Source organism: Xenopus laevis, chromosome 6S, assembly GCF_017654675.1.
Source record: "Xenopus laevis strain J_2021 chromosome 6S, Xenopus_laevis_v10.1, whole genome shotgun sequence".
Lineage (NCBI taxonomy): Eukaryota > Metazoa > Chordata > Amphibia > Anura > Pipidae > Xenopus > Xenopus laevis.
This window is the reverse complement of record NC_054382.1, coordinates 447976-474114: the sequence shown is the minus strand read 5'-3', so window position 1 is coordinate 474114 and position 26139 is coordinate 447976. Positions and strand designations below refer to the sequence as shown.

Here is a 26139-nt window from a genome sequence, read left to right as displayed (position 1 = left end):
GCTCGTAAATCCAAAATGCTTCTCTCTTCAGTAGTATTTTTTCAGTATCACCTCCCCTGGGGTGGGCTTGAATGTGTTCAATTGACATACATGTGAAGGAGGGGGCGTCATGTCTGGCCTCAGCCCAATGTTTCTTAACTGGCTGCTGGGCAATATCTCACTTTCCCTCCATTACTGTCCTTTCAGGATCTAATGTTGCCCTGATACTCGATCAATACATGCCAGTCCTCTCCTTTAACTGCCACAATAGAGCAATCCACAGGGGCACTTTATAATGTAAACCACCATTGTGCTTTCACAATTCATCCGCTGTCTGACATTGTATCTCTTACCCGGATATGGGTGCGTGAAATGGGTGCCCAAAATCAGTGTCCCACACATCACCCATCCTTTACACCTATATACACCCGGCTGTATTGAAATTTTTTGTTATATTTGTCCCTCGGATCAGCTGTTCCTTCAAATTCATGGCACGTGATTAGCTAAACTTGGGCTTCTTACTTTCCTTTCAATTGCTCATCAGTATGTACAACATCCCAATACTTAAGTATTACGTTCTTCACCTCCCTACTCTTTAGCTCTAAATTTACACACATCATTGATAATTTCAAACTGATTAGGCAAATTGGGTTACGGGAACATTTTGGCAAAGGAACTGAGGACATGGATCTGAGAGAGGGTCCGAGTGAAGGAGTGAGGGGGAAGCACAAGAGTGAGGAGTAATGTGATGGACCCGCACAAAGTTGCCTTGGAAAAGCAATTTAAAAAGAAAAGTGAATATGACCCCACCAGTAATAATGACTCTATTAAAACTTTTCATCGTCTCCTTAATAATGACAGGCTTCAGCTGTATTCGGATAGAAGCAAAAGGCGAGGTAATTTATCTCCAGTGGCTGTTAAGTCTCTGCAGAGTAACAAAGATCGAATTATTCGGAATGCGGATAAGGGAGGTGGGATAGTGATTATGGATTATGTGCACTACCACAACAAATTACTGGCACAGTTATCGGACACCACCAATTATGGCAAGCTGCTGTTTAACCCCACGGACAAATTCAAGAGGGAATTGAATAATATATTAAAAATGGCAAAAATGCAAGGGTGGATCACAGATAATATGTATGAGTATTTGGTGCCAGACTATCCCGTTCTACCCGTGATTTATACATTACCTAAAGTACACAACGACAGTGTGAACCCTACGGGCAGACTGATTATTGCTTCCCGGGGTTCTATAAATGAGAACATTGCACATTTTGTTGACTATCTGCTACAGTCTTGTGCCATAAAGATTGGGAATTATCTGCGTAACACGAATGACTTTATGAAGATGATACAGAGCATAGACTTGCCTTTAGAAAATGTGGTTTTGGTGACATTAGATGTACACACTTTATATACACGTATACCACATCAATTTGGATTGAATGCTATGAGAAATTTGATAACTGGAAATGAGGATTATGTTGGTCCCCCAATTGAATTTACATTGTCGTTACTGGAATTCATCTTATACAAAAATTATTTTACATTTGAAAACCAATACTATCTCCAACGCACACAGGGACCGCCATGGGCTCACGAGTTGCTTCCGCAGATGCTAATGCATATATACGGGACTATGAAACCCAACATATTTTTACGAATGATGTTTTTCCGAGACGATATTGAGGATATTTTCTTTATATGGTTGGGGCCCATTGGGGTGCTTTTGGAGTTTATTGATCACTTGAACCAATTACCGAGTCCGATTAAACTTAAGATGAATTACAGGGAAGAGAAAGAAAACTTTTTGCATGTGACAGTGTACAAAAATGAGGAAAGGTTACAAACCTGTATTGGATACAGGACACCATATAGGAACACCATATTGCATTATAATAGTCACCATCCTAGGTATCTCCTAAACTCAATGCCCATATCACAAATGTTGCGGGTAGCCAGAATCAACAGTGAGATCTCCAAAATCAGGCAGGACTTATGAATTATGTGTGAGAAATTTATTTCACGAGGCTTCCCGAGACAATTAGTTGATTCAACATTAAAATAGGCGGAGAGTTTGGATCGAGGGCAACTGCTAAAGGAGATGGACAAGGTTGTAGAGCCAGGCAGATGGCAACAAAAGGAGATCCATTATGTCAGTCAATTTGGTTTAAAGAGTAGGGAGGTGAAGAACATAATACTTAAGTATTGGGATGTTGTACATACTGATGAGCAATTGAAAGGAAAGGTAAGTAAGAAGCCCAAGTTTAGCTAATCATGTGCCATGAATTTGAAGGAACAGCTGAGTCCCTCTGATCCGAGGGACAAATATAACAAAAAAAAGCAATGGATCTTGTTATTTAAACTGAGGTTCTTTGAATCAATTAACCAATCATGGGACACCTGAGCACAGATTGGCTTGTTGTGAAGCACAAGGGTATTTAACATTTTGTTTTATAACACTTTGTATCATCCTTGAAAAAGGTCCCAATGGGGACGGAAACGTTGGAAGTAGATACTATGTAACAATAAAAATGACATTTTTTCACTAAAGGGAGTGCTGCTTTGGAAACTATTGGTATATACAGGTATATATATATATATATTAACAAAAATAAAAAATGTTTTATTTATAAGGAAGACTGGCATTTCAGCCTCTCTGAGGCCTTTCTCAAAGTATAGGTTATGACTATGAGAATGCATTAAATATAAATGTTGGTGGGAAACATTAATTGGCTGACGAGTCATCATCATCAATAAAAATCAGGTGGTTAAACTTCACATATAAGAACCTGTATTACAAAACAACAAAATTACTAGAATAGAACATATAAGCAAACACCTCTACATAAAAACACCCCTATTTCTAGCAGTACCAGTTTATATGTGTGAAGCATCACCAATGTGTATGTGTGTGTAGCAACACCAGTATGTGTGTGTGTAGCAGCACCAGTGTGTAAGTGTGTGTGTAGGAACACCAGTGTGTATGTGTGTAGCTACAAAGTCGGATCACAAGTGTTGTGTGTTTTGTGTGTGTGACACTGTGTATTGTGTGACATTGCCCTGGGGAGCAGCAGGAAAGAGAGCGGGGGTGGGGGGCTCAGAGGGGACAATGAGTTGGTGGAGGAGTGTTGACGCTGCAGCTTTTCCTAAGAATTGACCCCGGGGGTGGGTAAATAGGGAAAGCAAACAATCTAATCAGTCCTTCTGAGCCAAGTCATTACTGGCAGGTTTACCATGAAAAACAATGTGATCTGAACTGATGCCCCCACTGATCAGATAAGGAAAAGGCAAGTTGGGATTAGTTACACTGGAGAAGAGACAGTTCAGGGGGATATGATCACTATATATAAATATATAAGGGGATATGATCACTATATATAAATATATAAGGGGATATGATCACTATATATAAATATATAAGGGGATATGATCACTATATATAAATATATAAGGGGATATGATCACTATATATAAATATATAAGGGGATATGATCACTATATATAAATATATTAGGGGGATATGATCACTATATATAATTATATAAGGGAATATGATCACTCTTAGTTACACAATAAAGAATTTCCTGAAGGGGTGGATTTGGCTTCGCCCCCATATCAGTGAATCCCCTCTGGATCCTTGGGTTGGATATAAAGAGACCGGGGGAATCACAACTGCCCCCAGCTCAGCAGCAGAATCACAGTTGCCCTCAGCTCAGCAGCAGAATCAGCAGTTGGTTGGGAGTTGCCCATTCTCTTGAGGTGCCAGGTAAGTCCAGTAATGTTTGATGCCCCAGCTCCCTACTTTATACTGTCTATGGTTTCAGCCTGGTGCCACTGGCCACTGTAGTCATGACAACATTACAGCTGGCAGTGGGCACATCAGGCCTGTGTTCTTGGTTCAGCAACTCCATGTATTCTCCACTCTCTCCTTCATGATCCTTCTTGGCTGCTCTGTGTCCCCCTACTCTTCTGAGGCTCCCAGCAGCACCCCCAGCTCCTGATACCCACCCTATGCCCCTGCCATTCCAGAGCCAAGCTCCTGCCTGTGCCAACAGTTCCCTAGAAGTGTAATAGCTGCTGGGACACACAATTGGCTTTGGTGGGATTGTGCCCCTAAATACCAGGCCAGGCTCCTTATACATAACATGTCCAATAAGAGTAAATGCCTCACCCCCAAACAATGTACCGTAGGTCTCTATAACAATATACTGCACAAAACTGCTCAAATGTAAAACCTGCTTCATCCAAAGAAACCCTTCTCATGATCTTTACCAGTCTACAAATACTAGTGCCATTTCTAGTGAATAATAATGTAGTCATCATTTGTATGTGCTGTTATGCCTCCAGCATTGTTTTATTGTTTGTGTTGCATCATCTTGTTATTTACTTGTATGGCTTGTGCACTGTAATATAAATGTTCTTCTTAGGGCACCATACCCTTCCCATGTGACCCTGTATAATACCAGGAAATGATCACTGTAGCTGCCATCTTTATAGTGTATACAGTTAGCACATCTCTATCCATAGCAATCCAACCCCATCCAGACACGTGGTAGCATCATTGGTAGGTATTGCTCTATCCCAAGCCTGATCTATAAAGGCAGGTGATTATTTACCTGTTTTGTACATTTCTATGCAAGTTTTATATTTGTTTAAATGCAGTCACCTCATGGCACTGCTATTCCTGTTCCTGCCCAGGTATCTAGGCCTAATACTATACAGATGCCTCTCACCCCCTTTTAGTTTTACATATGCTACACAGTATTTATGGATTTATATATATATATATATATTATGATGTAATGTACAGCTTACTAAGCACTGTCATTTTCTATCTCCCCTAGTTTTACACATTGCCCTTTGTTAATAAAACTGAAGCTCAATAACCTGTGTCAGTGGATTAATGAAGGAAGGAGTTCAGCTGCATGTCAAGCTACACACTGCCCCAGGGTAACACGTAGTGAGGACAGAACAGTAAAACAACGGCTGTCCAACGGGTGGATCTGTAGCCTCACTGCATGCACAGTAAAACAATGGCTATCAAGCAGGTAGATGAACTACAACTAACTGCATGCGCATACAACATCCTAGTACAGTGATTCAGATACAACCACTACTATCAAGTCATTGTAGCACAGAAAGCCACAACAGCTAAAGCAGACAAAGGCTTAGCCATTGTTGCATAATGTCACAGAGAAAGACATCTTAATTAATATTGAGATCCCAGGTTTCAGGCTCCTCTCAACGCTCATCTGTTACTAATGAATTGGTAACGCCATTGCTCACACAAATGCAGAAGCAGCAAAGGCCCATGCCGTCTTTGCTGAGAGGAAAAAAGAGGGAAAAGTAAAGAAAAGCGTTCACTTAGAAGCATCCCTAGAAAAACTGGCCATTAAAAAGGAAGCTGCAGCAGCCTTAGCAGAAGCAGAAGCTCTAGAGACAATCTTATACCCTGACAGCAAAAGACACAGCAGGTGCTTGATATGGAGGTTGGGCCCCAAGACCCACTGCAGCTTACCTCTGAATGTATCTAACATCATTCCAAACACTGTACAGATTCTCTTTCAGCACAAGGAACAGGTCAACACGCTATTCCTGAGCCAGACCAAGAATCCCATACACCTCCACAAGCGAGAAGCAACTTACAACTGCACCAAAGGGACGATGCTGGACAAAGTGATCCTGCATACAGTCACCATGCCTGCCAAGTATCTCATCCTAGGGGTATCCCCATAACTGCCCTTTCTGCTATGATAAAGTGGTTTGTCACAAAGAAGCCTAAAGGAGAACCTACAGACAGGCATGATTACATAATAATTATTACATATCACTATTACGCTAATCCACCTACTTACCCTGGTACTAACGAGGCCACAATGGACTTTGCCAAGTTCTTTGCACAGTGTGAGCTAGTTACCAAAGGACTCATAAAGTTTAATGACTGCCCTGAAGGCTTCAGAGCCTGTTGATCCTCCTTTCAAAACATCAGAGACTTAGACCTTTCACCCAGTGAGGAAATAGACCTCCTTATCAAATACCTAGGAACTGAGTCTGCCGAGCATGCCAAAAGGATCAGGGTAATCAACATAAATCACCCAGAAACGGGTCTCAGAATGATCTGGCACAGACTTAACTAGTGCTATGGCTCAGCAGAGGTAGTAGAAAATGCACTTTTCAAAAGAATTGATGACTTCCCCAAAATATCGAATAAAGGTTACCAAAAACTTAGATAACTAAGTGACCTGTTAATGGAACTACATGAAGCCAAAGCCGAAGGGGACTTACCAGGGCTTGCATTCCTTGACACAGCCAGAAGTGTTAACCCCATAGTGCAAAAGTTGCCATACAAATTACAAGAGTGGTGGATGCCACTTGGATCAAAGTTCAAAGAAGGGCACAATGTTCCATTTCCTCCATTCACTGTATTCATGGACTTGGTATACCAACAAGCCAAGTTGAGAAATTACCCCAGTTTTGATTTCACTCTGCCACATTCCACCCATTCAGTGCCTAACCTTCGCAAAACTGCAGTAACAGTTGACAAAACGAAGGTTTTCTCTCCAGATTCTTCCTACAGGTCAGCTGACATCTCCCATGGGGAGACAAAGAACAAAGACCCTGGTAAGCAGTGTCCACCATACCAGAAACCTCACCCCCTTCTTACATGCAGAGGCTTTACAGAAAAGCCCATAGTGGTCTGCAAAGCCTTCTTAAAGGAAAACAAAATCTGCTACAAGTGCTGCTCATCTACAGATCATTTTGCCAAGGACTGTAAAGTCAGTGTAAAATGCACAGAATGTGATAGCACACATCACAAAACAGCATTACACCCTGGGCCAGTCCCATGGACTGTATCTTACACCAAGGGTGTTAGCGAGCATTGCGGGAAGGAAGGTGACACTGCTACAACCATACCAGAGGTCACTTCCCAATGTACAGAAGTCTGCATAGGTGGCAGATCCTGCTCCAGGATTTGCTTAGTTAGAGTGTACCTGACAGGCCAAAAGGCATAAAGCCATTAAGTTTTCTACAATTATGGATGATCAGAGTAACAGATCTCTAGCCTCTTCAGCCTTCTTTGATGTATTCAATATCAAGGGCCCAAGCACCCCACACTCCCTCAAAACTTGTGCAGGAGTTATTGAGACAGCAGGGAGAAAGGCGGCAGGCTGTCAAGTGGAGTCCATAGATGGACAAATACGCTTGCCCTTGCCAACTATGATCAAATGTAATTGGATTAATGATAACGAATCCAAAATTTCTACAACAGATCTGACTAAGCTAGACCTTGGATGGGTCATCATAGGGGAAGTTTGCCTGGGGGGGGCGTACAAAGGCCAACCAGCATCAACACTTTGCATACAAACACATTGGAGAATGGTTGCCCTTCTCTCTTCCAACCATGCCCAAATCATTTTCTGGTCAAAGAAACTCAGAATAACTCTCCTCTTAGCTAACCAACTTCTTAAGAAACCCTTCTTATTTACAAAATTATGAAAGATAAAATCTCACCCTTTTTAACAAACCTATTCAATGATATATTATTCTTTGGAAAGAGCCTACCTTCTAGTGAAATATCAAATCTTAGAGTTATCCCAAAAAAAGACAAAGACTTATCCCTTCCCTCCTCCTATAGGCCTATTTCCTTGTTAAATCAAGATATCAAGATACTATCCAAGGTCCTTGCCGATAGGCTTTCTTTAATTCTTCCCTCTATAATATCCGAGGCCCAAAATGGTTTTATTAAGAATAGGTCAGGAGTAAAGTATATTAGGGCTCTGATCCATATCTTATACTTCGCCAAAAAACATAAAATCCCCAGTTCTATTTTTAATATTGATGCTGAAAAGGCGTTTGATAATATTACCTGGGATCATCTATTTGTTTGCCTTAAGAAATTTGGTATCACAGGCCCCTTTTTCCAATATATCAAATATCTTTACAAAAATCCCAGAACACAAATAATTTTGGGGGGAGCTAGGTCGACACCTTTTGAAATATTTAAAGGGACAAGACAGGGCTGTCCTTTGTCGCCCCTTTTATTTAATATTGCTCTAGAACCGCTAATTCGTTTCCTTGATCAATCCAAGTCAATTTCGGGAATTACCATTAATAGAAGACATCTCAAGGTATTAGCCTTTGCCGACGACTTATTACTAATTTTAAAAAATCCTGAGTCCTCACTTAAGGTTGTTTTTGATTTATTCCGAGACTTTCAGTCCTTCTCTGGTTATAAAATTAATGTTGAGAAATCGGAAGTAATGAATATTTATGGTTCTTTTTCTAAATCTTTACTTAAGAAATTCCAACTTAAAAACCCAAAGAATCAGATCAAATATTTAGGATTAATAATTCCATCAGATCTAAATAATTTATATTCTTTGAATATCACTCCAGCCTGTCAAAAGGTTTTTTCCATGTGTGAAAAATGGGCTAATTCTCCCCTTAATATAAAGGGACGAGCACTCTTTTTTAAATCTTTGATATTTCCCAAGTTAATATAACCATTAATTAATCTCCCCTTGCTTATAAAACATTTTGATATTAAGAAACTTGACTCTGCCTTAAATAAATTTATTTGCAATGGTAAAAAGGCAAAAATTGCACTTCATAAATTAAGAGCTCCAGTTAAACTAGGAGGATTAAACCTTCCTGAGTTCAGAGCTTTTAATTCATCAGCCCTCACCAGATATCTTATTGAGTGGATCTCTCAAGGCAATAAATTTACAAACCCTGACATCGAGATCTTTCAAGAACCCTTCTTTGATATTTTATCTGTTTTACATAGCAAATGGGGAAATGTTCCTTGTGACTTTAAAAGGAATCCTCTTTATCGTGATTCTATTTTTGTGTGGAAACATTTATTCTCTCAACATGGGTATAGTTATACAGAAACCCCTTTCATGCCAGCAAAGCTCTTACTTAAACCCTCAGATTATCAAAAGTCTGATTCCTTTCTATTTTCTGCTAAGAGAAATTTACTAGTCTTAGTTAAAGACTTATTTGATCCACATAAGAAAACTTTATTGTCTTGGTCAAAACTCAAAAATGAGTCCAAGCTTAATGAATCTGATAGATATTATTACTTAGCTTGTCAATGCGGTCTTTCTCTACTGCATGATAAAAACAATTGGATTTTAGCTGACCACAAGCAGATGATTTGGCAGAATTTTTGGAACTCCCCTATTTGATTTCAATTAACTCTTTATCTAAAAATTTTTGGAATATTTATGGTACAGACTCACATCCATTATCTAAATCGTCCATTAAATGGACTGAGTTTTTACAATGTCAAGTGTCTCCCTCAGATTTGGTGAAATCTATTAATACTTATAATAAATTAATTTTGGCAGAGAGTTGGAGAATACAACACTTTAAGCTTATTCATTTAGGATATGGGAAAATGTTTGATAAAAGTACCTCTAATAGTCCTATATCATTTTGTCCTAAATGTGACGAGACTAATGTGTCAATTTTTCATTATTTATGGTCCTGTCCAAAAATTAACCTTTTTTGGAGGGAAGTTACTAATTTTTTGAATTCTAGACTGAAGATAAAAATTAAACTATCTCCGTGTATTGCTTTACTGCATCTAGATATTAATATGCTTTCTGCAAATCCTAAGTCAAATATTATCTCTCATGAGAGTAAATTATTGACTTCCTTTTTTCTAGCTGCTTCCAGGAAAGATTTATTTAATTTCTGGTTACAAAAGGAACCCCCCTCATTATCGGACATCATTTCTTATATGAATCAGCTTAGTTGGCAAGAAGCCTTAATAACTAAAACTAAAGGAAGTATTTCCAAAGATTCTTTTAGGCTGATTTGGTCTCCTTATTTTTAAATCTGTAACTCCAATACTGGCGATCAAATAATGCGCCTTCTTCAATAGTTAGATGACCTATCTGACACTCCAGATGATAAATGGGCTTTTTCTTTCTTTTATTACTTGTGCATCCACTGGCTTAGTTAATTTTTAGTTCGTTTTTTGTTATTTTTCATGAATGATATAGTTTTGATACTATCATGCCATTGTCTTCTTTGCAACATATTTTCTTCATCTGCATAACATTTGTTGTCATTTTGATTTAATTTGTTTAATATGAAAATCAAATAAAATATTTTAAACTACTAGAAACCCTTGTTATAACAGCTACCCCTGCAGTATGGATGAGGATCCCTTAGGCTGCACCATCTTCCAAAGATCGAAAGACAACAACCAACTGTCTCTCTCCATTGAAGACAAAACCTTCCTAGAGATTATAGAGCAAGGTATGTGTAAAGACAATGCCAACATCTGGGTAGCTCCACTTCTCTTCAAGGCACTCAAACATTTCACTTCTCTTGCATGCACTCGCCAAAAGAAACCAGAGATGAGAGAGCATGTCTATACCTTCATGAGAAAGATATTTGACAATGGACATGCAGAAGCAGCTCCTAGTATTTAAAAGAAAGAAGAATGCTGGTACTTGCCAATGTTTGGAGTATACGACCCAAAGAAGCCAGGTCAGATCAGAGTCGTGTTTGACTCCAGTTCCAAATATAATGGAGTCTCCCTAAATGATGTACTTTTAACAGGTCAAAACCCAGCAGATCATTCAACAAAAGCTGTACGAGCAGTATGTTTAAAACAAACCAGCTGGTTTACAGGACACACATTCATGTATACCTCTGAACAGAACCACTCTGATGATGTGTATGAGTTACTAAAAGAAACATCTGACCCAGAGATTTGTCCCCAAGTGTCAGCACTCTGCACAACACCTCGAGTACCCACCTCGAGTCAAAAGATTTTCCACTTGGAGGTCTCTAGTTAGGTCCATTGCCTGCCTATTTCATAAAGCAAAGTCGTTTAAGAAAGATCTTCCTTTAACCTCAACTGCAAAGGTTGACACTGCTGTCCAAAGACAAATATATACTGTCCAAAGACAATTTACAGTGAATGTAGCAGGCAACAGACGTTGTCATTCTCAATATACAGCATGGAACAGCTACTAAAGAGCTAAAGCACATCCAATGTAAACAACTTGTCTCTAAAGATAGTGCCTTGAGGAAGCTTGACCCACTTGATCAAAATAGACTTTCAACAGTGGAGGTCAAGATCACAAGGCAACATGAGACTGAACTTTACTTTGGCCCCATTTCTGAACTGTTCTTATCACTCTCTTGCAGAAAACCAGAAAATGGGTGATATCTTCCAATAACAGACGGGGAGTGTTATGCCTCCAGCTTTGTTTTATTGTTTGTGTTGCATCACCTTGTTATTTACTTGTAGGGCTTGTGCACTGTTATAGAAATGTTCTTCTTAGGCCACCATACCCTTCCCATGTGACCCTGTATAATACCAGGAAATGATCACTGTAGCTGCCATCTTTATAGTGTATACAGTTAGCACATCTCTATCCATAGCAATCCAACCCCATCCAGACACGTGGTAACATCGTTGGTAGGTATTGCTCTATCCCAAGCCTGATCTATAAAGGCAGGTCATTATTTACCTGCTTTGTACATTTCTATGCAAGTTTTATATTTGTTTAAATGCAGTCACCTCATGGCACTGCTATTCCTGTTCCTGCCCAGGTATCTAGGCCTAATACTATACAGATGTCTCTCATCCCTTTTAGTTTTACATATGCTACACAGTATTTATGGATTTATATATACTATGGTGTATTGTACAGCTTACTAAGCATTTTCTATCTCCCCTAGTTTTACACATTGCCCTTTGTTAATAAAACTGCAGCTCAATAACCTGTGTCAGTGGGTGAATGAAGGAAGGAGTTTATCTGCATGTCAAGCTACACACTGCCCCAGGGTAACACGTAGTGAGGACTGAACAATGTGCTATGGGAGGGGGGCTACATCATTATTCCCTATGCATGTCACTAGTATGTGCTATGGGGGGGCTACATTTTTATTCACTATAAATGTCACTATTATTTGTTATGGGGGCTACATTATTATTCACTAGAAATGTCACTAGTATGTGCTATGGGGGCTACATTGTTATTCACTGGAAATGTTATTCACAGGAAATACCTTAAATTAAACCCCTCTAAAACTGAAATGGTTCTCTTTCCTCCAAATAACACCAGTAACATCCCAGAAGTATCCATCATAGTTAACAATTCCACTATCACCCCCTCTCCCCAGGCCCGGTGCCTTGGGGTTATCCTGGATTCTGCCCTGTCATTCACTCCTCATATCCAGTCACTTATTAAATCATGTCACTTCCACCTAAGGAACATATGCAAAATACGATCATTTATCACCCAAGATGCTGCCAAAATTCTTATTCACTCTCTCATCATATCGCGTCTAGACTACTGTAACTCTCTTTTAATTGGCCTCCCCCTCCAGAGACTGTCAGCTCTCCAGTCCATAATGAACACTGCTGCGAGGCTCATACACCTCAGCAACCGCTCCTCCTCTGCCTCGCCATTCTGTCAATCCCTGCACTGGCTTCCGTTACCTTTCAGAATCAAATTCAAATTAATGACCCTGACTTTCAAAGCACTTCATAACTCTGCCCCACCCTACATCTCTGAACTCATCTCTATATACTCACCCAACCGCTTACTACTCTCCTCTACTGACCTGCTACTCAACTCTTCTCTCATTACCTCCTCACATGCTCACATTCAAGACTTTGCAAGGGCTGCACCCCTCCTCTGGAACTCTCTCCCAAGGTCTGTCCGACTTTCTCCCAACCTTTCTGCTTTCAAGAAATCTCTTAAAACGCACTTCTTGCGAGAAGCCTCCCCTCACTCTGCTTAACTACCAAACGCAACACCACATACAGTACCACATTTCTCACCCACTTAATTCTGATCTTGCCCACTCCCACACCTTGTGTATTACTCCCTTCCCTTTAGAGTGTAAGCTCTTTTGCATAGGGCCTTCATCACCTTTTGTACCTGTATTGATTGTGATGTATGTAACTCCATATGTTCTATGTATACAATTCATGTGCTTTAGTTGTATCACATTTACTTTACAGTGCTACACAATATGTTGGCGCTATATAAATAAATGTTAATAATAATGTCACTAGTATGTGCTATGGGGGCAACTGGCAGATAGGTAGTTAATAAAAAAATAAAAAAAAAGGTTGAACTCGATGGACATGTGTCTTTTTTCAACCTTACTTACTATGTTACTATGTATGACCTAAATAATCTCATGCCATAAGTATATAATAAAGTTATTGGAATTGTTATATTGGCATGCTGTTGTTCCACCTTACTCCTATTTGTATCTGGTCCTGTAACCAGTTCTCTATCCATGTACAGAGAATGTCACTGGTCCCTTCCTCCACTACACTCATTACTGGTGTTGAAACATGTAAAATATGCTGTGCCATTTGGGTTCCAATTCTAGAGAAGGTACAGAGATGAGCAACTAAACTGATAAAGGGAATGGAAAGGGTCAGTTATGGGGAAAGGCCAGTTGGGATTGGTTACACTGGAGAAGAGACAGTTAAGGGGGATATGATCACTATATATAAATATATAAGGGGGATATGATCACTATATATAAATATATAAGGGGATATGATCACTATATATAAATATATAAGGGGATATGATCACTATATATAAATATATGAAGGGGATATGATCACTATATATAAATATATAAGGGGATATGATCACTATATATAAATATATAAGGGACTAAAGACTCCAAAATCCGCACACGCTATCTGCTATTAAGTAAATGTTGGGTGCTGTGCTGTAGTTGAACGTTGTACAAGACCAGAGAGTAGCACGCACACCGTATCTTCTTTACTCCAAAGGGTTTATTTAGAATACAAAGAGCAATTACATCGGTTATACATCGAAGTTTCGGTTGTGTTCTCCAACCTTTATCAAGATGTGTTGATTAAGTAACACATCTTGATAAAGGTTGTAGAACACAACCGAAACTTCGATGTATAACCGATGTAATTGCTCTTTGTATTCTAAATAAACCCTTTGGAGTAAAGAAGATACGGTGTGCGTGCTACTCTCTGGTCTTGTAAATATATAAGGGGATATGATCACTATATATAAATATATAATAGGGAGGTTTATAGAGATACAATTGCAACGTTCTGTTAGACTGTCTCTTGTTACCTACAGTCATGCACGGTCTCTGGATCTTGCTAGCCTTGTCTCTCAGTGGGGTGCACAGTCAGTTCCCCAGAGGTTGCACCACAAATGAAGCATTACAGAAAAAGACCTGTTGCTCAGAATGGACAGATGGAACCCCTTGTGGTTCTGGATCAGGACGTGGAAAGTGTCGACCCAGTGTGGTCCCTGTTATTTCTGTTTTGAATGAATCGTTACTGTATGATGATCGATTGAACTGGCCACATCACTATTATGATAGGACCTGCGAGTGCTTTGGAAACTACAGTGGTTTCAATTGTGGCTATTGCAAATATGGTTACTATGGTGATAAATGTGATCAGAAAAAGACTTTGGTACGGAAAGAGATCCGGGAACTTACTTTGGTAGAGAGGAAAAGGATCTTCAGTTACTTGGCTCTTGCTAAGACAACCAAAAGCAAGGACTTTGTGGTGCTCACCACCGGAGACAGACACAACCGTGACACATATACATTTGTGGATGCTTCAGTCTATGATGTGTTTTCTTGGATCCATTATTACTCCATGAAGCCAATTATGAAAAAAAGTGTATTTATTGATTCAAAAAACTATGCCCACCAAGGTCCTGCTTTCCTAGGGTGGCATCGCCTGGGACTTTTGTTCTTGGAGAGAGAAATTCAGCTCATGACTGGAGATGAAGACTTTGCTCTTCCATATTATGATTGGAGAGGAGAGAAGAATTGCTCCATCTGTACCAATGATTTCCTAGGAGATAATGATGCGCAGGGGAACCTGAGTCCTTATTCCCACTTCTCCTATTGGAAGGTGAGTCGTTTACAGAATGAATCCACTAGTGTGTACTGCAGGTTACATAGGTCTCAACTTTCCTCCAACCAGTACCCCAGTGAGGCTCATTGCAGTATCCTACTAGGTTTGTATGGGGATCCAAATTGTTTGCACAGAAAATCCTTCATCTTCTCCAACACTAAGCAAGTATATCAGAATATTGTTATATTTCAACATTGTACAATTTATACAAGGAGCTTCTACTTAGGCTACTTAATCACTCATCCCTGTGGTTCCTTAATACCAAGACCATGAGGGGCTGATTAATTGACTCCAACCTTTTGCCTAGTCATCTTCTTTAAATGCAAACCATGTTAGGTCTCAACAGTAGGGGATTATGGTATCAGGCTAAAATCCTTTATTATGAAGTTGCAGTCAAGGTTCTATTTATCTTACCAGCCCTTCCTTAAAAAACTTCCATGTACTAAGTGATTATTTCTGACCTCCCAAGTTTTCCTCTAGACTGAGAGCTGATGATGTTGTGTATCACTGTTGAGTGTGTACATGGATTTATAGAATGGGAACCAAATGTAAATAAATGGAACACCAGGCTGGGATGAGCATAACTTTTTTCTTCTCCCCCATCAGGTTATATGCAGTGGTTACGATTGCCCAGATGTCTACTGCCGAAACCATGAAGAACATACAATGGAAAAGCTGCTGAGGAAACCTGGCTCTGACCCTCTGAATAGCAGATTCCCCTCATTCCAAGATGTAGAGGATACACTCAAGTGGGGGGACTTTGATACTCCTCCATATAATGAGACATCAAGAAAAAGCTTCCGGAACTCGCTAGAAGGTAGGAACACTATAATGTGTGTTTAAAATATAAATATACTGTGTGTGTGTATATATGTATATATATATATATATATATATATATATATATATATATATATGGAATAGTGGCACTCACAGGGTTTTATGCAAATAAAAAATGTATTTATTGAACTCAATGTTTCGATCCCTCACTGGGATCTTCATCAGGAGTGTACAAACAAAAAACCAGAGAACCCATAATGCCCCAGAATATAAGCCTATGTCCATTTCTTCTGCACCAAAAATGTTTCTAAGCAACAACTCGGGCTGTCAATCAGCTCGTGCAGAATAAAACATTAATGTGCAGGAGTGTCTTTGGGAAAGAATAGAGAGTGTCAAGTGCAGAGAAATAATAAGAGATTGTCGTCGGTCTGAGTAAAGGGGAGAGTGTCACTGTGCCACCAAATAGCCACACCATTCACTCGTAGCACAATATCCAATTGGAAGCGGCACAGGGACTTTCTAGCCAATCATATTGCAATATAGCAGTGGATGTGCGTTTTATCGCACCAGACTTCCGTATACCCATCCGTTCCCAACAAGCCGTTACTTAGCAACCAGAGGCGACAGACTTCGAGCAGTAACAGATAGAGCAGCTCCCTGTGCCCTCTGCTAAGCCTCTCAGCGCCTGCTAAAGTGCAAACGTATCTGTGTTCTGCCCATTCATAACATTGAGTGCTGAGTGTTAGTGCATCAAACAACGAGTCAGTGGTCAATCTTGCAGTGGCCATCATTGGGTAAAGGTGCCATCTCTCGGGAGCCATATAAAGCCCAGGCTCATAATCTAGGGCAGGGATCCCCAACCTATTGAACCCGTGAGCAACATTCAGAAGAAAAAGCAGTTGGGGAGCAACACAAGCATGAAAAATTTTCTTGGGATGCCAAATAAGTGCTGTGATTGGCCATTTGGTGGCCCCTATGTGGATTATCAACCTACATTGAGACTCTGTTTGGCAGTACATCTGGTTTTTATACAACCAAAACTTGCCTCCAAGCCTGGAGTTCGAAAATAATCACCTGCTTTGAGGCCACTGGGAGCAACATCCAAGGGGTTGGAGAGCAACATGTTGCTCACGAGCTACTGGTTGGGGATCACTGATCTAGGGGGTATAATTAGGTCTAGACCCACATAATAATGCCGACAGGTGTGTAGTACATAGCGGGATACTTCAAGAGCCGGTTAAGGTATAGTGGCAAGTGGTATGGTTGGTGACGGAAAGGTTAAAATAAGAAGGAGACCAGGAAGGGAAGAGGATATCCGTAACAGAAGATAGGCACATATTTATCCACATAAAGCAATAATGTTGCAAATATTCAGCACTGAAAAAGCTGTTAAAGGGGACATTTCATGTCCCTTCATATTCAGATATATTACTCATCCTTCCTCAAAACATGTAATGATGCAGAAAGAAAAACGTTTTGAAAGCATTTTACCTCCTTGAACTCTGATTATAACAGAGCTGTTCAGTGTCTAGGCTGAAATCAAGAGTGGGAGTGTCTGTTCATTATCTCACAGGAAGTGGTCACAGCACTGACTGACAGGCTGAACTCCTGAGCTGTAGCAGTCAAACTCCTCCCCTCTCACCCTCTGTCCTGCGTGTTTCCAGCCTGCACATAACTGTCTTATGCTGCTGCCTCATCATTCACTTGTATCAATATACCTTAAATGCTCAACATAAAGCAATATATGTGAAGGTTAATACAAACTGTAATAGTAATCTAATAGTAATATTTTCTTGTATTTAAAGTACTACAGTATGCTCCTGTGTTCCATAGTAAATAGGCATCAGACACTAATAACAATTTATAGGGAGGTGCAGGGAGTTACAAGGGAATAAATGCAGCTGTTTTGGAACAGTTTATGGTCAGGTGCAGGGAGTTGTAAGGGGAAATGCAGCTGTTTTGGAACAGTTTATGGTCAGGTGCAGGGAGTTGCAAGGGAATAAATGCAGCTGTTGTGGGATAATTTATGGTCAGGTGCAGGGAGTTGCAAGGGAATAAATGCAGCTGATGGAATTGTTTAACATATAATAACAGATGTGGGGACTTTACAAAGGAAAACCCATAAGATGTTGATTGGTGTTTGTATACAACATATACTGGGTATAAAATGACTATGGTACTTACACTAACTGCTCATACTGCTCATTGCCCCCAGAAAAGAATAAAATACATTTAGCAGCAGATTATGTATTATCTATACAGAAGTTTGCTTTTCTTTCTTTTCCACAATTATTGCAGGGCAAAAGAAAGGAACATGCAGTGATGGGAGGGGGAGGAAAACAAACAGGGCAGAGAGGGGGTAAAACAAACAGGGCAAAGAGGGAGAGAAAGGAGCAGGGAAGGGAAAACCAGCAGTAAGGGTTAACAGAAGTCTGCAGGGAAGGACTGAGAGTGACATCACAGACACGCCCACTCCTCATTGGCTGCTGCTCTATAGCTTATACAGAAAGAGCCGTGGGCTGCAGCTCAGATACTGAACAGTCTGAGACAGGGAGTTGCAAAGGGGGAGGGGCTGAGAACAGTTTAATTTTACATTATTTAAAGCATTGTGAAAATGTATACTATATGTCCCCTTTAAGCATATTATCATTCCAAAAGTCCATATGCATGAGGAAATGGTGTACGGAAAACAGTCTTAAATACTGGGAAAAACCATGATCCTTTGTATATAAAGCAACACAAGGGTAAAGTCTTGTTACGGGGCAACGGTATTTAATCAGTAAATCCACTTTGATTCTCATCTCAATAGGGCAAGATCTTGGTTTTGGCCTCTCAGCAGTTGGTGTTGAAAGTCAATTGTGATACAATGGAATGTGGGTGGCCTGTGACCCATTTGAAGGAAATGTCCGGCCACCGGTTGTTTAGCCGTCTTTTCTTTTAAGGCTTTACTAATGGCAGAGCTATCCTGGCTCTCAGTGGGGTGGTGGCTTTTCCCACGTAGTATAGGCCACATGGGCAGTCAGAATGTAGATCACAAAAGATGTGGTGCAGCCAAGTATCTTGAATCTCTTGCCAGTGTTGGTCAGTCTTGGACCGACATGTTGTACAATCGGGACAGCGATAGCAACCCAGTTTCTTCTGCCCAGTAATTCTGTTAATTAAATCAATCTCTACCAAAATGTTTCTCAGATTCTGATTTTTACCATGTCCAAACATGGGGGAGAGAGCCTGGTTAATCATGGCAATGATGGGCCAGTTCTTATGAACACATTTCTTAAGTTGCTTTGAGAGGTGTAAGCACTTTGTAGTAAAGATCATCTGAGTTGGTATCTGGTAGTATTTAGTTTTAGCCATTAGTAGGTCCACCTGGGAATGTGTTTGTAGAAATGATGTGTACATAAGAACTGGCCCATCATTGCCATGGATAACACTTTTATACAAATTCCTTTTTTGCGGGCACCGAGGTATTTTTTTTTTTTGCACCGTGGGTCTTTATATTTTTTTTTTATTTATATTTATTGGCCATAGATTAAAATCACCAGCGGGCAGGGGATTTGCACTTGACGCGTTTCGTGACCATTGTGTCACTTCATCAGAAGCATGAGTGCCCTCTGTCGGGCTCACACTAAAATAACACGTATCATTAAAATCAAACAGAAACACATGAATAAAAAATCACGTAACGTGCATTTGCACTAAGTGGGAAACTATGTCATGTATCAAAAATGTAAACTCTTTAAGCAGTCCACTTCAGTATGAATATAGATCAAACAAATAATATTGAAATAACAAGATAACAATATAACACATTGGATCTACATAGTAAATATTGAAAAACTTAGAAAAATCAGAAAAATCAAAGAAATGGAAAATGAAAAAATTTGAAAAATCATTATTCAAAAATGGGAAAAACAAGACATAAATACATACAACATGTATACACATATATGCAAAAAACAGATATGCAAAGAAATTTCTTATATAAATATATATATATATATTTAAATATAAAAATATATAAATGAATGCATACATGTGAAGGGGAAGCAAAATAAAAAAATCCAAAAAACGGAAAAGGAGAAAACTAATGAAGCAATTTAACTCCCACTCCCTGTTCAGCCCATTTGGAGAAACAGTGCCCAACCTATATATCCACATTGCTTCTTTTCTAAGAAGTGGTAAATCCAAGTTCCCCTTGCGTACCCCAGACATCACTCTATCTATAATCTGGGCATGTACACACAGGGCACTATTATGACACTCTATCAGATGTTTGGCCACTGCAGAACTGCAATCACTTCGTGCTACGCAGCCCAGATGTTCCGAAAGGGGCTTCCTGAAAGGTCTAGTTGTTTTACCAACGTACTGGAGACCACAAACACAGGTAATTAGATAAACAATGTTCCTGGTACCACAATTAGCATAAAACTGTATATTATATAATTTAGGATCTCGTCTGCCTTTAAAAGTTTTGGTTGGCCTCATATAGCGGCAAGCACCGCAACGTGTTCCACCACATCTGTAGGAGCCTTTAGTTGTTAACCAATGTGTGGATCGAGAAACCTCAGTATCCGTAAAAAGGCTAGGAGACAGAATAGAACCAAGGCTGGGTCCCCTCTTATAAGCAAAATTGGGTTGTGTGGGCAAAATACCTTTCAATTTAGGGTCCTGGCCCAAAATACTCCAATACTTCTGAATTATCTTACGTAATTGTGGACTTTTGTGTGAAAATGTGGTAATGATACGTGGGCAATCACGTTTAGCCTGAATTGGATGTTCCCTATACTTAGATCGACCATTTGATCTACCCTGTGTTTTATTCTTACTTCTAAGCACCAAAAGATCATGGTGATTAGCTCCCACAGCTCTATCATAGGCATTTTTAACATCCCAAAATTTGTACCCACGCTGTATGAATCTATCCCATAGTTGCATAGCTTGTTGATTAAAAGAATCCCATGTGGTTCAGATCCTGCGTAGATGTGTTGGGCTCTGTTTGGCTCTTTTGAAGTTTGGCCTAGCTCAATTTGTTAGAGAAGCCTAGGTGACGAACTAAACTGCAATTGGTGCATTTACTGGCTGTCCTGCAGGTTTGCTGATCAGTGAGAGGAGCTGCCAGATACAATTCTTGTGGTTTATTGACCATGGGATACAGAAGACATTACTTTGCAATGGCCTTTTTCTGACACTTCCCCATCCTACTTGCACAGACCTAATCCAGGTTCTACTGTGGTTGGTTGTAGATACTCTTCCAATCTGATACTTCTCCTTCCTACTTGCCCAGACCTAATCCAGGTTCTACCGTAGTTGGCTGTAGATACTCTTCCATCTGATACATCCCCTTCCAACTTGAACAGACCTAATCCAGGTTCTACTGTGGTTGGCTGCAGATACTCTTCCAATCTGATACTTCCCAATCCTACTTGCACAGACCTAATCCAGGTGATACGGTGGTTGGTTGTAGATACTCTTCCATTCTGATACTTCCCCTTCCTACTTGAACATACCTAATCCAGGTTCTGAGGTGGTTGGTTGTAGATACTCTTCCAATCTGATACTTCCCCTTCCTACTTGAACAGACCTAATACAGGTTCTACTGTGGTTGGCTGTAGATACTCTTCCAATCTGATGCTTCCCCTTCCTACTTGAACAGACCTAATCCAGGTTCTACGGTGGTTGATTGTAGATACTCTTCCAATCTGATACTTCCCCTTCCTACCTGAACAGACCTATTCCAGGTTCAACGGTTATTTTCTGTAGATATTCTTCCAATCTGATATTTCCCCTTCCTGCTTGAACAGACCTAATCCAGGTTATCTGTGGTTGGCTGTAGATACTCTTTCATCTAATACATCCCCTTCCTACTTGAACAGACCTAACCCGGATTCTACTGTGGTTGGCTGTAGATACTCTTTTATATCTGATAACTCCCCTTTCTACTTGCACACACCTTATCCAGGTTCTACTGTGGTAGGCTGTAGTTACTCTTCCATATCTGATAATTCCCGTTTCTACTTGCACATACCTTATCCAGGTTCTACTATGGTTTCATGTAGATTCTCTTCCATATCTGATTCTTCCCCTCCTTACTTGCTCAGACCTAATCCAGGTTCTACTGTGGTTGGCTGTAGATACTCTTTCATTTCTGATAGTTTGCCTTCCTTTGGGTAACAGAAGAAACCAGTGAATGCCTTGGGCATAAGTGACAGTGATTATTGTAGGTTACAGATAATGATGATTATTCCATCAAAACTTTTAACTATGATTGCCTTTGTGCTTTTGTATACACAGTACATTTAATGGTGACCTAAAAGCCTGGTATTGGCAGTCTAAAACTGCTTCATGTACATTAAATACATAAAGTAAACAAACCCCTCCTGATGGTGACATTTATTAGTTGATATACAAACCTTTGAGTGCAAGATCATATGAATTTTGGGTGTAGATTGTGTTTTTTACGCATCACTTTCTGTCTGTTTTCAGGATATCTGAGGCCTTCAGATGGAGAAACCTTGGAGTTGAGCATGCACAACCTTGTCCATATGTACTTGGGAGGAACCATGGCCCAAGTGCCCATCTCCACTAATGACCCAATGTTTCTGCTGCACCATAACTTCATTGACAAGTAAGTTATTGAGCAGAATCCTGACATGGGACAAAAGGGGAGGGCAGGAGACCAACAGTAGACTATTGGCCACTGTTCCATTAGATTCCCCATTTATCAATTATTATTGTGCAATTTAATGATATTCAATGTAACACCATCCTGACAATGCAGATGCCACAGTTCTAGTCATTGATGGAACAACTTGGCTAAAAGTGATTTAGGGGAAGAAACACAATGAGTAAAACTGGTAATGATACCTTGTTAACCTTGGTTTTGGGATTCACTTGGAAGTTGCCTTTTAAGGTTTTCCATTGGACACATGAAAAAAAAATGGAGGAATCCCACCATGAAAAGGCAACAGGAAAATGAAGTATAAGAGTAAATAAAGTGAAATTACAAGATGGAATATGATTGTCACTCTCATTTGCTCCTCAGGATATTGGAAATATGGATTAACAAATATAATGGGACCCCAGAACTCTACCCTGAAAATAGAGAGCCTGGCCAGGGGCCCTATGAGTGCACTACCCCCTACTTCCCCTGTTATCAAAATAAAGACCTTCTCCAGACGTCTCGTCACTTTGGATACACTTTCTCTAAATATCAAGAGTTTGGGCCTGGAGACAGTGATGAGGGAATTGTCACTGCAGCCACCACCTATATCCCTGATCAGCCCCAAACATCTGATCCCAGCCTGGAACCCTCTTCTGGTCTAAGAAACCCCTAACTATTAATCTTATACCCTGGAATAATTTACTGCCCTCACCTGTCTGATCCCAGCCATGAACCCTCTTCTGATCTAATAACTCCCCCCCCCACTATTAATCATATACCTGGAATAATCTACTGCCCCCCCATGTCTGATCCCAGGCTGGAACCCTATTTTGCTCTAATAACCCCCTACTATTAATCTCATACCCTGGAATAATTTACTGCCCTCATGTGCCCCCAGTCATGTGATCTCAGCCTGGAAGGGTAAAGGCAGGTTGACAAGGAAGGGGCCAAGGAATTAGGGCAATGTGAAGGCTACTCATGAGTCAGATCAGGCCATAGATACTGCTCTATTGGTTATTGATTGAGTGATTGTAAATAAATCAGTTGTTGTTCTATTTAATGTAATGGTCTAAATAAAGTCCCAGCAGCTGTCAATGCTCTGTGCCTCCTCTTTGTGTCTGGTATTGTGGGGCTTGTGTTCCAGACTATGTCCCCCTGACTGTCAGCAGATTACACAACATGGTTCCTACCAGAGATGATGATTGGACCAGTAGTTGCTAAACTGGAATTCCTGTCATACGATTGGTTTGCTAAGGGCCAATATATATTAACACATGGCACCCAATCCACAAGCACTGAGATGCTTTGGGGAATATTCACTCCATCACTTTTTCAGGGGACCAGAAAAAATGGTGTAAAACGCAATATAAATCACTAGCACCTAGAAGAGGTGTAAGACGAGGAAAAACTTAAAATTAAGGTGTAATTTCTATTTCTCATCCCTCTAACCAGTTTAGTCTCTGCACTCTCTCCAGCTCATTTATATCCCTCTTAAAGAGATACTGACACCAGAAATGAAACCTTTTTTTTTTTTACATCATAATATTGTCTTTGCTTGCTATCTATAATTTTGCTATAAAAGTATGAACAGATGCTTTTACATTACCCATCTGATCCCCCATGTTCCTCTGTGAGGGAGCTGCCATATTTCAGCTTCAGCAGTCTTTCATATTCCGAAACTCACACTTACACCACAGACTTTGTCAAGGAGAAGCACAAGAAGGATGGCAACTTGGTCAGATACACTTTAAGGTATTTATTTTTGTTAACCAAATACAAATTTGGAATAAACACATTTTAAAAGAAATAATTGATAATAGACTTTTTATCATTTTATGTATTTATTTGTTATTATATGGACAACTTTACTACACTAAACATTGGGGCAAATTCACTAAGATTCAAAGTTGCGCCAGGCACAACTTCGCCGCACTTCGCCAGGTGTAGTTTCGCCAGCGCTCCGCAAATTCACTAAAATACGAAGTTGCGCACAGGGGTAGCGTAAGTTTGCGAAGTTGCACTAGCGATAATTCGCCAAGCGATGCGAAGTTTCGCTAGCGATGGTTCATTTGCATATGGCGCCAAATTCAAATTTCAATGGAGGAATACGTATCAGCACTACAAATGCCTGGGAAACCTTCAAAACATCAAATAAAATGTTTATTTTGCCCTACACATGTGCCCACTGTCTAGGTAAGTTGCCATGAGTCAGGAAATGTAGGGGGGAAGGAGGGGAGCCCCAAAAAAATTTTCGATCTTTTTTAGCCTATCAGCCATCATGTAGAAAACACGCCAGCGTTTTTTGGGACTTAGAAAATTTTGACTTTTTTGGAAGCAATCCCTATCTACTCTATTGCGCTTCGCCAGGTCTGAGGTGGCGAAGGAAGTCTAGCGTAAAAGGTAGCGTTCAGTACACTGCGCGCGTTAGTGAATTAGTTTCGTCGCTAGCGAAAATTCGCCTGGCGTAAGGGTGCGAAGTAACACTAGCGAAACTACGCCAGCGTTCGTTAGTGAATTTGCGCTGTAGCAAATGCCAAACACTAGCGAAGTAACGCTCGGCGCTTTGCGTCTTAGTGAATTTGCCCCATTGATTTTATGCTATAACCACCTTTTATAGATTCAAACAAAAAACATACCATTACAACAGAGAACATTTGTCTAACATGTGTACAAACATTTTTCCTCATTGATTCATAATGATTTCTATCCTAATTTATTATTTTTTCCTTAAAGGGATCCTGTCATCGGAAAACATGTTTTTTTTTTAAAACAGATCAGTTAATAGTGCTACTCCAGCAGAATTCTGCACTGAAATCCATTTCTCAAAAGAATAAACAGATTTTTTTATATTCAATTTTGAAATCTGACATTTTGTCAATTTCCCAGCTGCCCCTGGTCATGTGACTTGTGCCTGCACTTTAGGAGAGAAATGCTTTCTGGCAGGCTGCTGTTTTTCCTTCTCAATGTAACTGAATGTGTCTCAGTGGGACCTGGATTTTACTATTGAGTGTTGTTCTTAGATCTACCAGGCAGCTGTTATCTTGTGTTAGGGAGCTGCTATCTGGTTACCTTCCCATTGTTCTGTTGTTTGGCTGCTGGGGAGGGGTGATATCAGTCCAACTTGCAGTACAGCAGTAAAGAGTGATTGAAGTTTATCAGAGCACAAGTCACATGACATGGGGCAGCTGGGAAATTGACAAAATATCTAGCCCCATGTCAGATTTCAAAATTAAATATAAAAAAATCTGTTTGCTCTTTTGAGAAATGGATTTCAGTGTAGAATTCTACTGGAGCAGCACTATTAACTGATGTGTTTTGAGAAAAAAAATTTTTCCCATGACAGTATCCCTTTAAGGTGACAATGGTTATCAAATTAAACCATGGCTTATAGCACCACAGTCAAATGCAGAGACTCGAGCAGAACAAAGCTTTAATAGAAGCCACAAAACAACAAGATGCATCATAGAGAGAACATTCTGAATTTTAAAAAGCTGATTCCGTTGTCTTGACAAAACTGGCGTCTACTGTTTTATCGTCCTGAAAAAGTGTCAGATCATCTTTTGCTGCTGTATATTACATCGTTTTACTCTCTTACATAATGAGGATATTGACTTTTTAGAGGATCTCAGTCAACAAGTGAAAGACGTACAACAATTCCCTCCTGAAGATACTCTTGAAGGTGTGCTAGTACATCAACAGATTATTCACAATGTTTTTTTAAAATGTAAATTTTCCATACCAGAGTAAAAAAAAAACAATAAACTGTAAGCAATACATGTGTAAACTTTAAAGG

General features: G+C 39.9%; 1 protein-coding gene across 1 annotated transcript; it reads left to right on the top strand.

Moving 5' to 3' along the window:
• Positions 1–11345: 11345 nt before the first annotated feature.
• LOC108719638 (tyrosinase) lies at positions 11346–23334 on the top strand. The gene is made up of 5 exons (XM_041568178.1): positions 11346–11431; positions 14109–14902; positions 15512–15722; positions 22169–22310; positions 22728–23334. Exons 2-5 carry the CDS (start codon positions 14111–14113, stop codon positions 23017–23019), a joined length of 1437 nt encoding a protein of 478 aa, XP_041424112.1. The 5' UTR covers positions 11346–11431; positions 14109–14110; the 3' UTR covers positions 23020–23334.
• The last annotated feature ends 2805 nt before the right edge of the window (positions 23335–26139 follow it).

Coding starts and splice junctions, on each gene's coding strand:
- LOC108719638 (XM_041568178.1), top strand. CDS start 14,111: ATGCACGGTCTCTGGATCTTGCTAGCCTTGTCTCTCAGTGGGGTGCAC. Junction 15,723..22,168: donor CTTCCGGAACTCGCTAGAAG/GTAGGAACACTA, acceptor GTCTGTTTTCAG/GATATCTGAGGCCTTCAGAT. Junction 22,311..22,727: donor CACCATAACTTCATTGACAA/GTAAGTTATTGA, acceptor TTTGCTCCTCAG/GATATTGGAAATATGGATTA.